This window comes from Netta rufina (assembly GCF_964035555.1).
Source record: "Netta rufina genome assembly, chromosome: 1".
NCBI classification, from domain to species: Eukaryota; Metazoa; Chordata; class Aves; order Anseriformes; family Anatidae; genus Netta; species Netta rufina.
Window position 1 is genome coordinate 199,898,536 of NC_140123.1, and position 12,521 is coordinate 199,911,056.

The following is a 12,521-nucleotide window of genomic DNA, read 5'->3' on the forward strand; positions in this document are numbered from 1 at the left end:
TCCAGCCCATGTACCATTGCATCCTTTACTGTATATAATTGCGCGTGCTAGTAATTGGGTAAAACTTAGCATCCTCTTCCTCTTAAAAGGGACCACGCTGAAAATGATTTGCTCTCTTGCTTTGGATCTAATTTCACGACCAGGTGTAGTGATAACAGTTTCAGAATCCCACTGGTATTTTTTGTTTGCGTGGGTTTGTAGGGGTTCTGTCGCCTCTCACGTATTTCCTTCCTCTCTCTTTCAGGAGAAATCCCAATGGTGAATTCATCAATTGGACCAAGCTGCTGCACATGCAATTGCCAGTCAACTCTACAGGCTATCCTTCAAGAGCTCAAGACCATGAGGAAATTGATGCAGATTCAAGCAGGTACAAAGACTGGTCCCATACACCTGTGTCCATGTCTAGCATCTTCTTGTTAGGAAAAATAGTCTGTTAAGACAGAAATCTATCTGGACATTCAGCAAAACCTGGGCAACCTGGACTGTTTCTTTTTGGTTGGTTGGGTTTTGACACGTTCTTCAAAGTCAAATTTTCACAGGCTCTGTGGAAGTGTAATTTTTACTTTTTCTGTAACATGGGATGTGAACTTGTAAGAACCTTTTGAAGCTGAATTACAAAAATAATAATGCGGTTAGACGCTCTACTAGTGGGAAATGAGTACGTGGGTTAATACGCCACAACTAACCCTGGTTTGTGTGGATTTGTTCAGAGGTGCCAAATGCTACTTTGTCTGTTATTACCTCGTCCACTAATCTTAGGGAAGATAAACAAAACCAAAACAAGTTTGGAAGACAACCCAAAGTTATGGGATAGCACTTCTTCATTCAAAGGTCTTGCAAGTTGCAGCTCTGCAATAGCCTAAGCTGAGCTAGCTGCTGCGTCTTGTGGCCTCCACCCTTCTTCAGCCTGGTCTATCATTTCCTGTACTAAGTTATTTCTACTAGCTGAACTAGCTGAAATCTGTTCACTGGGGAAGACTTTGGGGACTAGGTTTCTGCTAGGTTAGGAGCTGAATTAGAACAGTGCAGAGCTAGAAGAGCACTGGAGCCAGAGAGATAACGAGACTGGCAGCTGGGAGTTAGGTGGGTGATTGTAGGCTGCCATGAAGCTCACAGCCTCTGTGCTTCGTAAATGGTGGTGTTAATACTAATGAGGAGTTGGAGGCATTGGAGATTCTTCAGCTGAGCTCCCCATCCATTGTGAGCGATAGGGAGTGGATCCATGGAGGTTTTTCTTACAGCAGCTGGTTAACAACCCTGTAAGAAAAGAGAGCATTGAGCAATTACCTGAAATATGGGTGGAGTGAAGGGCTGACTAAACTCCTTGTATCCACAGTGTGTAGTGCTTCAGTGAGCTAAGGGGAGGATCAGGCAGGTTTTGTAATATCTCTTGATGCAAATGAAAATGATTTTCAAAAAGTTGTCAATTTACAAAGTACACGAAGGCCCAGTTTTACAATATTTTCTGGGATAGGGATTTCTTTACACAGTTGTGCTGATTTTATTGAAATTACGTGCATGATTAAAAATTACTTGTGGAGTTGATGCCAGAAGAGCTGGCTCCTCAATAGCAGGAACATTTCTTATTCATTATGTATTTACAATATAAAAACTTTGTTAATTAGTGAATCTCTTGATGAAAAGACCAGGTTCATAGTTTCTGGCGTGCATAGGAAAAAATGGTTTTGCAGAGAAAAAAGTAAAAGTTTGGTATTTTTGTTGATAAAAGAAAAAATGGAAAATGCAAATGTATATGTGAAAGTGTAATCACTTCTTTTGGTATTCACGCACCCTTCTGTCTAAATGATAAACTATAAACTACAGCACTGTGAGTCCTTACTAGAAATTAAATACCACAGAAATAATTTAATAAACAGTATCAGAAGGTTTGTTTTTTTTCCCTGAGTTTTGTAGGTGAGAACCCTTAGTAGTTCACTTGTACCTTGAATGATCTTGATTTGCATGTGGTGAAACATAGATGTCTAGCACTTTAGTAGTTTTTTTTGGTTTTCCTCTTGATCTTATTAAGTATTAATACAAGTCATTGTATCTGCGTGGTGTTCTGCTGGAGGACTCGGTCATGTTGATACGGGTTCAGGATTGGTGCCTTCATTTATACAAATGACAGTGGATATTAGAAAATGCAAAATATCAATAATTATAAAATACGGTCTCTTGGGTTTCAAATGTAATACATGAACTGTCAGTTTCTGTGTATGAGCAAAACAAACTGATCCAACTTGGGGTTCGTTTTTTTTCCTAGAAATTAAACTATTGAATAGTGTTTTCACTCATTCTTGACATAATGGTACTTGAAATGTTCTTGCTGAGCTAATTAACTTGGTGACTACATTCAGAAAAATAACTGTAATTGCATTAGCTCTTGTGTTATTTTATCAAGAAAAGATGCTCAAAGACAATGAGATTCTCAGTCATTCAAGAGCATACAAATTAATCGTTGCTTGAGCCTTTTATGTCACTAACCACCCAGTGGACACTAGGAGGAAGAGCCACGTATTCCTGATTTTCCAAAAACTGTTCATCAATATGTCTTGATATTCCTCATAGTGGAGCTCAGTGTCATTATCCCCATTGTACAGATTGGAAAATTATGCAAAGGTGATAAAATGTAACTGTTCCACATGCACAAACAGCACTGAAAACTGTACCATTTATCCAGAAGATGAGTTCAGTATGCCTGTAGTTTAATGGTGTGTCTGTGTGGTTATGCATGTTTCTTTGTCTATAAATTTAATTCATTACTTTTTTTTTCATTCAGTTGGAACTCAAAACAGACAGCAGCCTCCTGTTCCTCTGATTTGTGCACAAAAGTCGACAATATCAAGAAAGAGGAATAAAAAGAAAAAACTACCCCTCAAAACTGTTGAACCAATTACCATGAATAAGAAAACCAGCACTGCAGAGAATGAAAAGAAGCTGTCAGTAAACTCTGAAAGATCAAATCTGCAAGCAGTTGAACCTCCCCTAAATTCAGAAACCCCTGTTTCAGGATTTGGAATTATCCTTGAATCAACTTCATCAGATGTAAGTTATATTTCAGTACATTGAATCACATGTGTTTAAAGCGATAATTTGAGAGAATCTGTACTCATGTCAGCTTGAAATGGATTTCCTCTTCTTGCAAGAATAAACAAGAAAGACTTGGGTAGATTTGATGGAGGCAGTAGAGTTTGACATGGAGAGGCCTGATTAAAAAAATTGGGTGTTTTTTTTGTTTTCCATCTTTCATGAACATGAAGTTTGGTATTGAATTCAAGGCTTCCTGTTGTCTGAGCTTGCAGTGGAAAATTGTTTTTCTTTACCTGTCGTGTTGCCAAGAGCCACCATGAGATCAGGAGCTGTGGAAAGTGCTCTGTGTATAACGATTCACAACCCTGTTATTTGTTGATTAATTCAAGTAGTCCACACATAAGCCCTTATCCTGCCTAGATGTGCTTCACTGAATGCCTGGCTGGTCCTGCTGACCTCAGAGGGCTCCTCGCCTACGTAAAGTTCATACCTGTCTTTGAATTGGGTTCTTCAGTCTTCATTGCTTTGGCTGCTAGATAAAGGCCTTGGCACTGTTGATGATGTCCCTGTGATTAAAGGGGCCCAAATTTGCTGCTTTTAAAACGTGTACTTGTCACATATAAAATGGCAGTAAGCATATTTTCTTGATTCACATAACATGTATGCATTGATAGAAATTACATGAATCTGGTGGCTGATTGGCTTTGTTTAATGACCAAACAGATGTAGTCTGAACAGTTCACTGATGAGTAAACTGATCATTAATTTCTCTAATACATTTTTAATTTTGAGAAGGCAGTTTCCAATTTCCTAAGTACTGTGAGATAGAAAAACATAATTAAATTCAGTATCAATAAGCGTAAATGAAAACAATGCTGCAGATAATGTTCTACCTTTCTGAAAGTGGGAACTAATAATAAAAGAGAGTAGTCATGATAATTCAGTTATATAGATGCAAGCCACACCACTAATTAGATTGCAGTCTCATGCCATAGAGTCTGTGTGGTGATATAAAGTAACTAGTTTGATGCTTTTTCAAAGCTTTTGTTGTATGATGCTTAATAATGTCTGAAGGAATGTGTTTGGGGAGGGACTTGTAATTTAGCTCCAATACGTGATTTCTGCTTGTAATTTGTCTTCGCTTGTGGCACTCTTTTCAGTTTGAAACACAGTTTTGAAAACAGTTTTGTACTTGCAATGGAATTTAATTTGGCCTTATGAATGTATTTCATTGCTGGACACAATCCTTTGTAGGTGAAAATTTGAACTTAAAAAAAGAACAGAAAGCATGTGGTTCATAAATCAGATCTTCATCTGCCCTCCCGTGCTTTGGCCCCCATTTGCCACAGCAGTTGTATGAATACATTTACAGAGCCAGAACCCCAAGACAAACAAATTGATTTTGTTTTGCCTTTGGAAAGAAAACAGTCGAGTTCTGAAAACAGATATATTTAACAGTGAAAATAAAATGTGACCTTAAACATTTTGAAAAGGCTAAATAAAGTCATTTCTTTCAGACTGAATGGTGGTATTATGTTTTTCTATTTAGTCCTAAGCATCTCTAGCGTGCTCACAACCAGCATGTCTGAGTGCTTAAAGAAACTGAAAGACATTTTACACTGCACCATAAATTAGCATTCTCTTTACAATATTGCATGCGTTGTGGGTCATACACGAATGCTGCTGCCGCTGTTATTTTTCCAACGTTTATTGAACTTTAAGACGATCACAGAATCATAGAACACCCTGAGCTGGAAGGGACCCCCAGAGATCATCGACTCCAACTCCTGACTCCACACAGGACCACCCAAAAACCAGCCCATGTGTCTGAGGGCGGTGTCCAAACACTTTTTGAACTCTGTCAGGCTTGGTGCTGTGCCCACTGTCCTGGGGACCCTGTCCCAGCGTCCGACCACCTCTGGGTGCAGAACCTTTCCCTAACCCCCAGCCTGACCCTCCCCTGTCCCAGCTCCATGCCGTTCCCTCGGGTCCTGTCGCTGTCCCCAGAGAGCAGAGCTCAGCGCCTGCCCCTCCGCTCCCCTCGTGAGGGAGCTGCAGGCCACCATGAGGCCTCCCCTCGGCCTGCTCTGCTCGGGGCTGAACACACCGAGGGACCTGAGTCACTCAGTCTTGTCCTCTAGACACTACCCCATCTTTGTAGCACTTTGGGCACTCTCTAACAGTTTTATGTCCTTTTTATACTGTGGCACCCAAACCCACACACAGAGCTCGAGGTGAGGCCGCCCCAGTGCAGAGCAGAGCAGGACAATCCCTCCCCTCGCCCAGCTGGCCATGCCATGCCTGAGGCACCCCAGGGTGCTGTTGGCCCTCCTGGCTGCCAGGGCACACTGCTGGTTGTGTTCAGCTTGCTGTCAACATCTCAAATGAAGATCTCAGCTTCATTTATATAAAAATGGGGCTATGTGACCCAAACCAGTGCAGTTAGTTGAGATTTGCTAAGATGAAACACTGCTGCTTATGGAGATGGAAAAAGTCTGCATTTGGCTCAGTGAGGTCAACCCTTAATCTGGCCCACAAATCAGATAACCCATTTTTTAAACGTAATGATCTGTTACTAGATAAATTTTCTTGTGTTTGTTTTACTGTTAGGAGATTTCATTTATAATCTAATCATTTCTAATCTAAATAGTACGACCTACTGAAACGTCTAGGATTAACTCTAATTCGCTACCTGCTAATTCTAGCATTGGTATTCAGCTTTTATTTATTTCATTGTACAGGAGTAGTTTACACACCAGTTTCTTATGCCAGGATCATTATAACAAATGCTTTTCCTTTTGAGAAATCACATTCTAAATGATCATCGCGTTCAATTAGATACTGATTGTCTTGGATTGAAAAATAATTTGCTACTAAAGGAAACCAAGAATCGGTATTTTTCCCTCAAATTCTTTCACTTACATAGAAATTAATACATTTAATATAAAAAGATCAAAACTAAAACAATATTGACTCCTTTATGATGATGCAGAGGTGAGGTCTCAACTGTATTTTGCGGCTGTGTTAGTGAGAATGACTTGTCTGTTCTAGCCTGCTTGTATCATCGAGGTCATCTTAAATTGCTATTGTAAGACCCAAGACCAAAGTAGCAAAAATATGGTAGGATACCTTCATCACCATGACAACTACATTCTGGTTTTTGATTAATGTGAAGTAGAATTTTTCCCAAGTAGTAAACTTGGCCCACGTTTATTTACGCTTGAAATTCTTCGTCACCAGAAACTTTAGAAGTAAAATATAAAACCCACCTACGTCAGATGATTGTCAAATAGAGTAACACGGACAAAAAGCTTTTTGTCCTGAACAAGCTGAAAATATTATGAATTTTTCAGACTTTTTCCTTACTATCTGCATATTTTAAGAATGTTCATCCTGGTTTCCAAAGGCAATGTGTGTGATCTTCAGTTTCATGTGTATCACACAATGTACATTGTGTATGCTTTGGAAGTACTGCTTGCTGTAACTCTCTTGATATTGATTTTAAAAATCCATGGGAAAAGAGTTACACAGCCAAATCCTTCTGCGAGTGGCAGCCATTTCTTCTATCTAGACTCAAGAAGTTTGCAGGTGATTTGATGCAGGCTGGCATTTGCTCTTGTTCTGTAAACATTTTTGAAAATACACCTTCGCTGGTGAATGTATTTTCATGCAAGGAAAAAAAAAAGAGCATGTCTTTAGGAACAAGGCTGTAATGTTGTTATTTTCTCCCATCATGACCACAGATTTTATTTTTTTATTTTTTTTACCCCTTTCCAACTTCCAGATAATATCTTAAAACATATATTCTTTTCACGATGCATCTTCATTCTAGATATAGAATTTTTCCATACAGGCACCTTGTGGAAGCATCGCGTGGTAGTCATAGAAGAAAATGCTATAAATGTTCGTGTAATTTCTGATTTGTACAGACAGGGGCAGCAAAAAAACTCCCAGAGAGGGGACTTCCTCAAAGGCCTTTGTCTGCTTTGGCCTAAAGTGTGCTTGAGATGAGTTGTGTGTAATACAGCATGATTTTTCCTTCTTCAGCCCCTCCACCTCCCCTTCTGGAAGTCACATAAATCTCTGTGATTTATCACAGAGGGTTGTTGGTTGTTTTTGTTGTTTGCTTTTGTTTTGCGTTGAAATAATCTATGTATATGACATCATCCTGTTCTGAGGCTGCGTTTGGGGGATATGAAACTGAGGGAGAAGTAGCTAATCAGCAAGCACTGGCTACAGAGACAACCTCTAAGTCATCCTCTACTTTGCACGGGCTGTGTTTGCTCTAGAAGCCCTCTTGGGAAGCTGCGTGGAATGGACTGCTGGCCCTGCTGTTGTCCTTCCTGGAAGTGCCTGGCTGCCTCGCAGCACGCTAATCTGCATCATTTGGCAGTGAAACAGGTCCATAAAACAGGGAGATAAATGTCCAAAAAGCTTTGTATAGGAATATTGCTCCGGGATGATCCTCTGGTTTGTAATTAGTATCCAATATTGAAAGGTATCTCTTTTCTTTTTGTTAGCTGTATGCCTTGAAATAATGTCAGTGATTGTTAACTCTTACAGTGGCCAGACAGAAGTGTGATTATTTGATTTGCCTTTTAAGGTTCTCATTCACTGATGGGGTTTGATTTCAATGAAGTAGGTGCTGAATGGGGTGCTGAATAGCTGGAAGAAGCTTCATGGTTTGATTATTTAAGTGATTGTAAATCTCGCCAGATGCATGATTGAAGTAAAATAATGTGTTTGAATGCTATTTTAATTAAAACATTCATCTTCTTTTGGTAGCCAGAAGTGCAACTTGCAGAAGGCTTTGACGTCTTCATGCCGAAATCTCAGCTGGACTCTATATTATCAAACTACACTCGCTCAGGAAGTCTGCTCTTTAGGAAGCTGGTCTGTGCATTTTTTGATGACAAGACTTTGGCTAACTCTTTACCAAATGGCAAAAGGAAAAGAGGGCTCAATGACAACCGAAAAGGACTAGACCAAAATATTGTGGGTGCAATAAAAGGTATGTTTTTGCTTACTTTCATATGTGTAATTAGACCACGTTTGCAGCTAAGGAGAATGTAACGGGATTAGACTTCCTGACGTGCATTAGGTCTATTAAAATATGCAGTCTTATTTTTATTCCCTTTCATTCACTTGTTAAAAATAGATTCTACAGGGACAGCTTGTGTTAAGTTTAAGCCAATGACCCCAGTTTCTGAAGTCAGGCTCTAAGGTTGGAATCTCAGTGTTCTGGTTAAGAATGCTTTTTTCTTGGATATCAGCGACATGAGGAAATGTTGAAAACATAATGACAGCGAAACTGTTCATCTTCAGTCAAAATTCTGAGGCTTCTCTACATCTGACTGTGTCTGCTCTGTAAATAGTTCAATAGTTGGTGGCTGGACTGGGGAGAGATAGGGGGAGATTTTACTGGGGCCAAGAGATGAGCTTGATGCTCATAAGATCTGTGGTGGTTGAACTGGGAGCAAGTTTCTTAGTTGGTGTGACCTTATGCCGGGTGTTTTTGTTAGCAATCACTGCTTTCCAGGTTCCAGAAGGAAATATCTACTGTCAAACACTGTGATCACAACATGTAAAGAGCTGGTATTACATCAGAGATTCTGGATTGGATTCCACTGTTTGGAAAACACTGTTTTGCCCAGAGAAGCTGTGGCTGCCCCGACCCTGGAGGTGTTCAAGACCAGGTTGGGTGGGGCTTTGGGCAACCTGATCTAGTGGGTAGCATCCCTGCCCATGGAAGTGGGGATGGAACTAGATGATCTTTAAGGTTCCTTCCAACCCAAGATGTTCTATGACTCTATGAAATTGCATATGGAAGAAAAATACCCGGGTTATGAAAAGGCTGTGTTGGAAAATAGGGCTTATTCTAGGGCCCTTGACTTGTCCTGAGGTCCAGATTGGTAATCTAGGACAAACAAGGCAATGAAAAGAACTTCTGTAATCACATTGGCAGCAAAAGGAGGCAGGGGAACCTTTTGCAGCCAGTGCTGTGTGTAGCTTCAGACCCCCTCCCCATGCAAGAAAGACCTTGACATACTAGAGTGAGTCCAGTGGCTGGCCACCAGGACTATTGTAGGACTGAAACAGGTAAGTGGTGAAGCAGATATGCAATGAGAAGAGGCTGAGAGAACTGTTTCAGTCAGCCTGGAGAAGAGAAGGTTCAGGAGAAACCACATTGCTGTCCACAGCTACCTAGAGGGATGGCATAGAGAAGATGGAGTCAGACTCCTCTCAGAGGCACAAGAGGCATTGGACACAGGGGTAAATTTCAACGTGATTTAAGAAGCTTTTTCAGCACGAGGGTGGTCAAACAGTGGAACGGGAGCTCAGAGAGGCTGCAGGATCTCCATCCCTGGAGGTATCCAGAATTTGACTGGACGTGGTCCAGAGCATCACGATCTACTTGGGTGTGCTTCAAGCATCAGGTTGGACATGGAGACGTCCAGGAGTCCCTTTCAACCTGTGCAATGCTGTAATAAAGTGGTTATGTCATTGTGCTAATGCATCTTGCAGAGTTTCTGGCAGGCTTTCTTACAGTTCTGCCTATAATTAGGGTTCAATTATAAACACTACCTGTTTTTCTAGAGATCAATAATCTGTGAAAATTTGCAGTTGAATTCACTCCATCTGTATCTCATTCTTTCCTAAAAGCTTTAATAAATAAGTTAAGTGGAAGAGAAAGGAGTTCAAAATTACTTAAAAGAAATAAAATAAAATACTTGGAGCGGCACTGTTGTAAGAAAAAAATGTTTCTGAGCTGATGCAGTGGCACTATTAAAATAGCAGTCGTCACCCACTGCAGAGATCAGTGTTTGTCAGTAGCTGAGCTCATGTTGCCAGCGCAAATCCTGAAGCTTGGCTTAACCTCTTCCCTTGGCCCCAGAGAGGAGGAAAGGGAGGAGGAGGAGTTTCAACAGATAAATTTTGTCTGTGGTGGTACTGCTAGGTACCGCTGTAAGAACAGTGATCTTTAGTGGCATTTACAGGATTGCCCGAACGCTAGTGCGTGATCCCTGGTAGGGGAGCCCCGTCCTAAAAGCTGTGATGGAGGAAGATGCTGAGGGCATCTGAGGATCTTTACTCAGCCTGGCTCCAATGGCACCGTTTTTCCCCTCAAAGAGCTGGGCTATCGAGCACTGTGGTTTCATTTATTCCAAGAAATGACTGAGCCAGTATGAAATCTCCATGAGAACAACATCATGTTGTTTGCATTATTTCATTAGGACATTCCTCTACCAGATATCCTTTAGTGGCGCTTTTAGTCCTCCTCCATGACAGAGACACAAAAGTAGGGGGAAAAAAAAAAGAAAAAAAAAGGCTACATTCATGACAGAAATGAGCAGGGAACTTAAAGGAGAGACTGTTTGCTTGAAAATTGCTCTCCTTGTCTGAAAACATTTTAACTGCCATCCTTACGGGTAATTTAACACCTCTGTAACAGGATGATTAGCCAGGAATAAATTCTCCCTTTTGACTTTGGATATTCAGTGGCACTTGTTGAATCAGTTGCAGTGCTTCTCCCGGGCAATCAATTTCCCTTGTGAGCTGCATCAATCTTTCCCTTAGCACTCAGAGGAGGGAGGGGGACAGATCAGAAGTGGTTGGTTGTTTTTTTTCCTTTACATTCCTGCCGAGAAGTCCAGCCCTGCACGAAGGTCTGCTCCTGCAGAAGTAATGAGCTGTGATCAGATCTGCTGGGGAGATTTATGGCACAGTGAGGTACAGCTCAGATGTACCAGAGAGGTGAGGTCCCACATCTGCCTCCTTCCTATTCCATTCCCACTCTTACTCTCCGAGGCTGCTGTACCCTCTTTACCCATGCAGCCAGCAGCGAGCAAGAGTCAAAAATCCACCTCAAGCACATGTGGAGGGTGGCCTGGGGACAGCCTGGTGTCCCACGTTGTCCCCAGGCCCTGGTCACAAACACAAAGTTCTCTCCCACGTTTGAAGTAGGAGTCTTAAGGCATCCGTCAGGCTCCCATTGTATCAGGGACCGTATGAATTCAGGAAGGAAAGAGCATTTCTAGCTTTGAGGAGCCTGTGAAGTGTGGCAAATCGGACACTGGCAATGTACGGGGCTGTACTGACTTCTCTGGGAAACCTCCTGAGTCGGGCCAGGCTGCAGAGAAAAATATTGTTAATGCCTTCCATGAAATGGTTTTGTGAAGTTGTTAACATGAAAAGACTTTGGAGGGTGTGATTACTCTGGGTCCCTTTGTACGTAGCAGCTAGCACTGCTTCAAAAGTCTGTGCATAAGGATTCTGAAATCAACAGTTTTTGCTGCGTGCTTCTCCACCCTATCTGTGTGACATTTCTTCCCAAGAATTACAAATTCCTTCAGCTGGGACCAGTTTTCTTTCTTTCTTTGCTGGTCATTAGTGGACAGTTGGCTCTGAGGACTAAGCCCAGGACTACAACAGCATTACTAACAGCCATGACGTTTTTTCTATTTTTGCTCTCGTTGCCTTTGCACACACCTCAGTTGTGTGATGAAAATCAATTGCATCAGTTTCGCTACATTTATAATTTCCTAAATTGTTTGGTTTGTTGTAAATATGGCACAGAATTTCCATTGTATGTGGAATAAGGACTATGTTCATACATGTACTATTTTTACAAAAATATAAAATTGGACCTATATGATATTTATTTTTCTCAATCAAATCTGGTTTTTTAGTAGCTTTATAAAAGTTCTGTTCCATCCAGCTTGGCAGTATGAGAACTGTCGAGATTTCTGTGGTGCTAGGACCTGTGTCTTTCAACAGCTTGCTTACTGACTTAGAAACAAGTCTGAGAGGCCACCAAATGACCAGATGTTCAGTTTTCTACTTACACGCTATGGAAGGCAGCATTTAGAAGTGCCTGCCACATCTGGAGACTCGTTTCAAAGTACTTATTTAGTGAAACATTGAGTTTGACCCTGTCCTTGCAATCCTAGACCTGACCATTGAAATGCTCTTTGTTAAGCCGATGATTTGATGCAGTTTGTTTGTAATCTTCAGCCTCCTTTCCCCAGTTGTGGTGGCACGTTTGAAAAAGCTGATGTCTTTTTATTTCAGTCTTCACAGAAAAATACTGCACAGCGAACCACGTGGATAAACTTCCTGGTCCCAGGGACTGGGTCCAGATTCTTCAGGATCAAATTAAACTGGCAAGAAGACGATTAAAAAGAGGCTCAGGTATGTACAAAAATATAAAGAAAAACCATGTGAGTGGAAAATTAAAATCTGAGAGCCTTTTCTTGGTGACTGTAACTGTTGTGCATGGTCACTCTATAAAAATTTGACCTCTCGGCTTTTAGCAGGTTTCTAGTACAGGGTGACACGTTTAGGAGCGCTCTTTGCAGCTTTTTAAAAATCTTTTTCAATGTTGTCTCCAACCTCTTTCCATTAGCAACCAAAAACTTCTTAGAATCATATCCTGAAGTGGAAGGGAGCCATGAGGATCACTGAGTCCAACTCCTGATCCCACACAGGGC

General features: G+C 41.1%; 1 protein-coding gene across 2 annotated transcripts in view; it reads left to right on the forward strand.

Moving 5' to 3' along the window:
• Positions 1-12,521, forward strand: part of BEND7 (BEN domain containing 7) — a 46,103-nt gene that overhangs the window by 19,890 nt on the left and 13,692 nt on the right. For both annotated transcript variants that reach the window (XM_084301776.1, XM_084301777.1), the window contains exons 4-7: positions 245-367; positions 2,780-3,045; positions 7,816-8,041; positions 12,103-12,222. In XM_084301776.1, the coding sequence (XP_084157902.1) occupies positions 245-367; positions 2,780-3,045; positions 7,816-8,041; positions 12,103-12,222 (735 nt within the window). The remainder of the gene's footprint in view (positions 1-244; positions 368-2,779; positions 3,046-7,815; positions 8,042-12,102; positions 12,223-12,521) is intronic.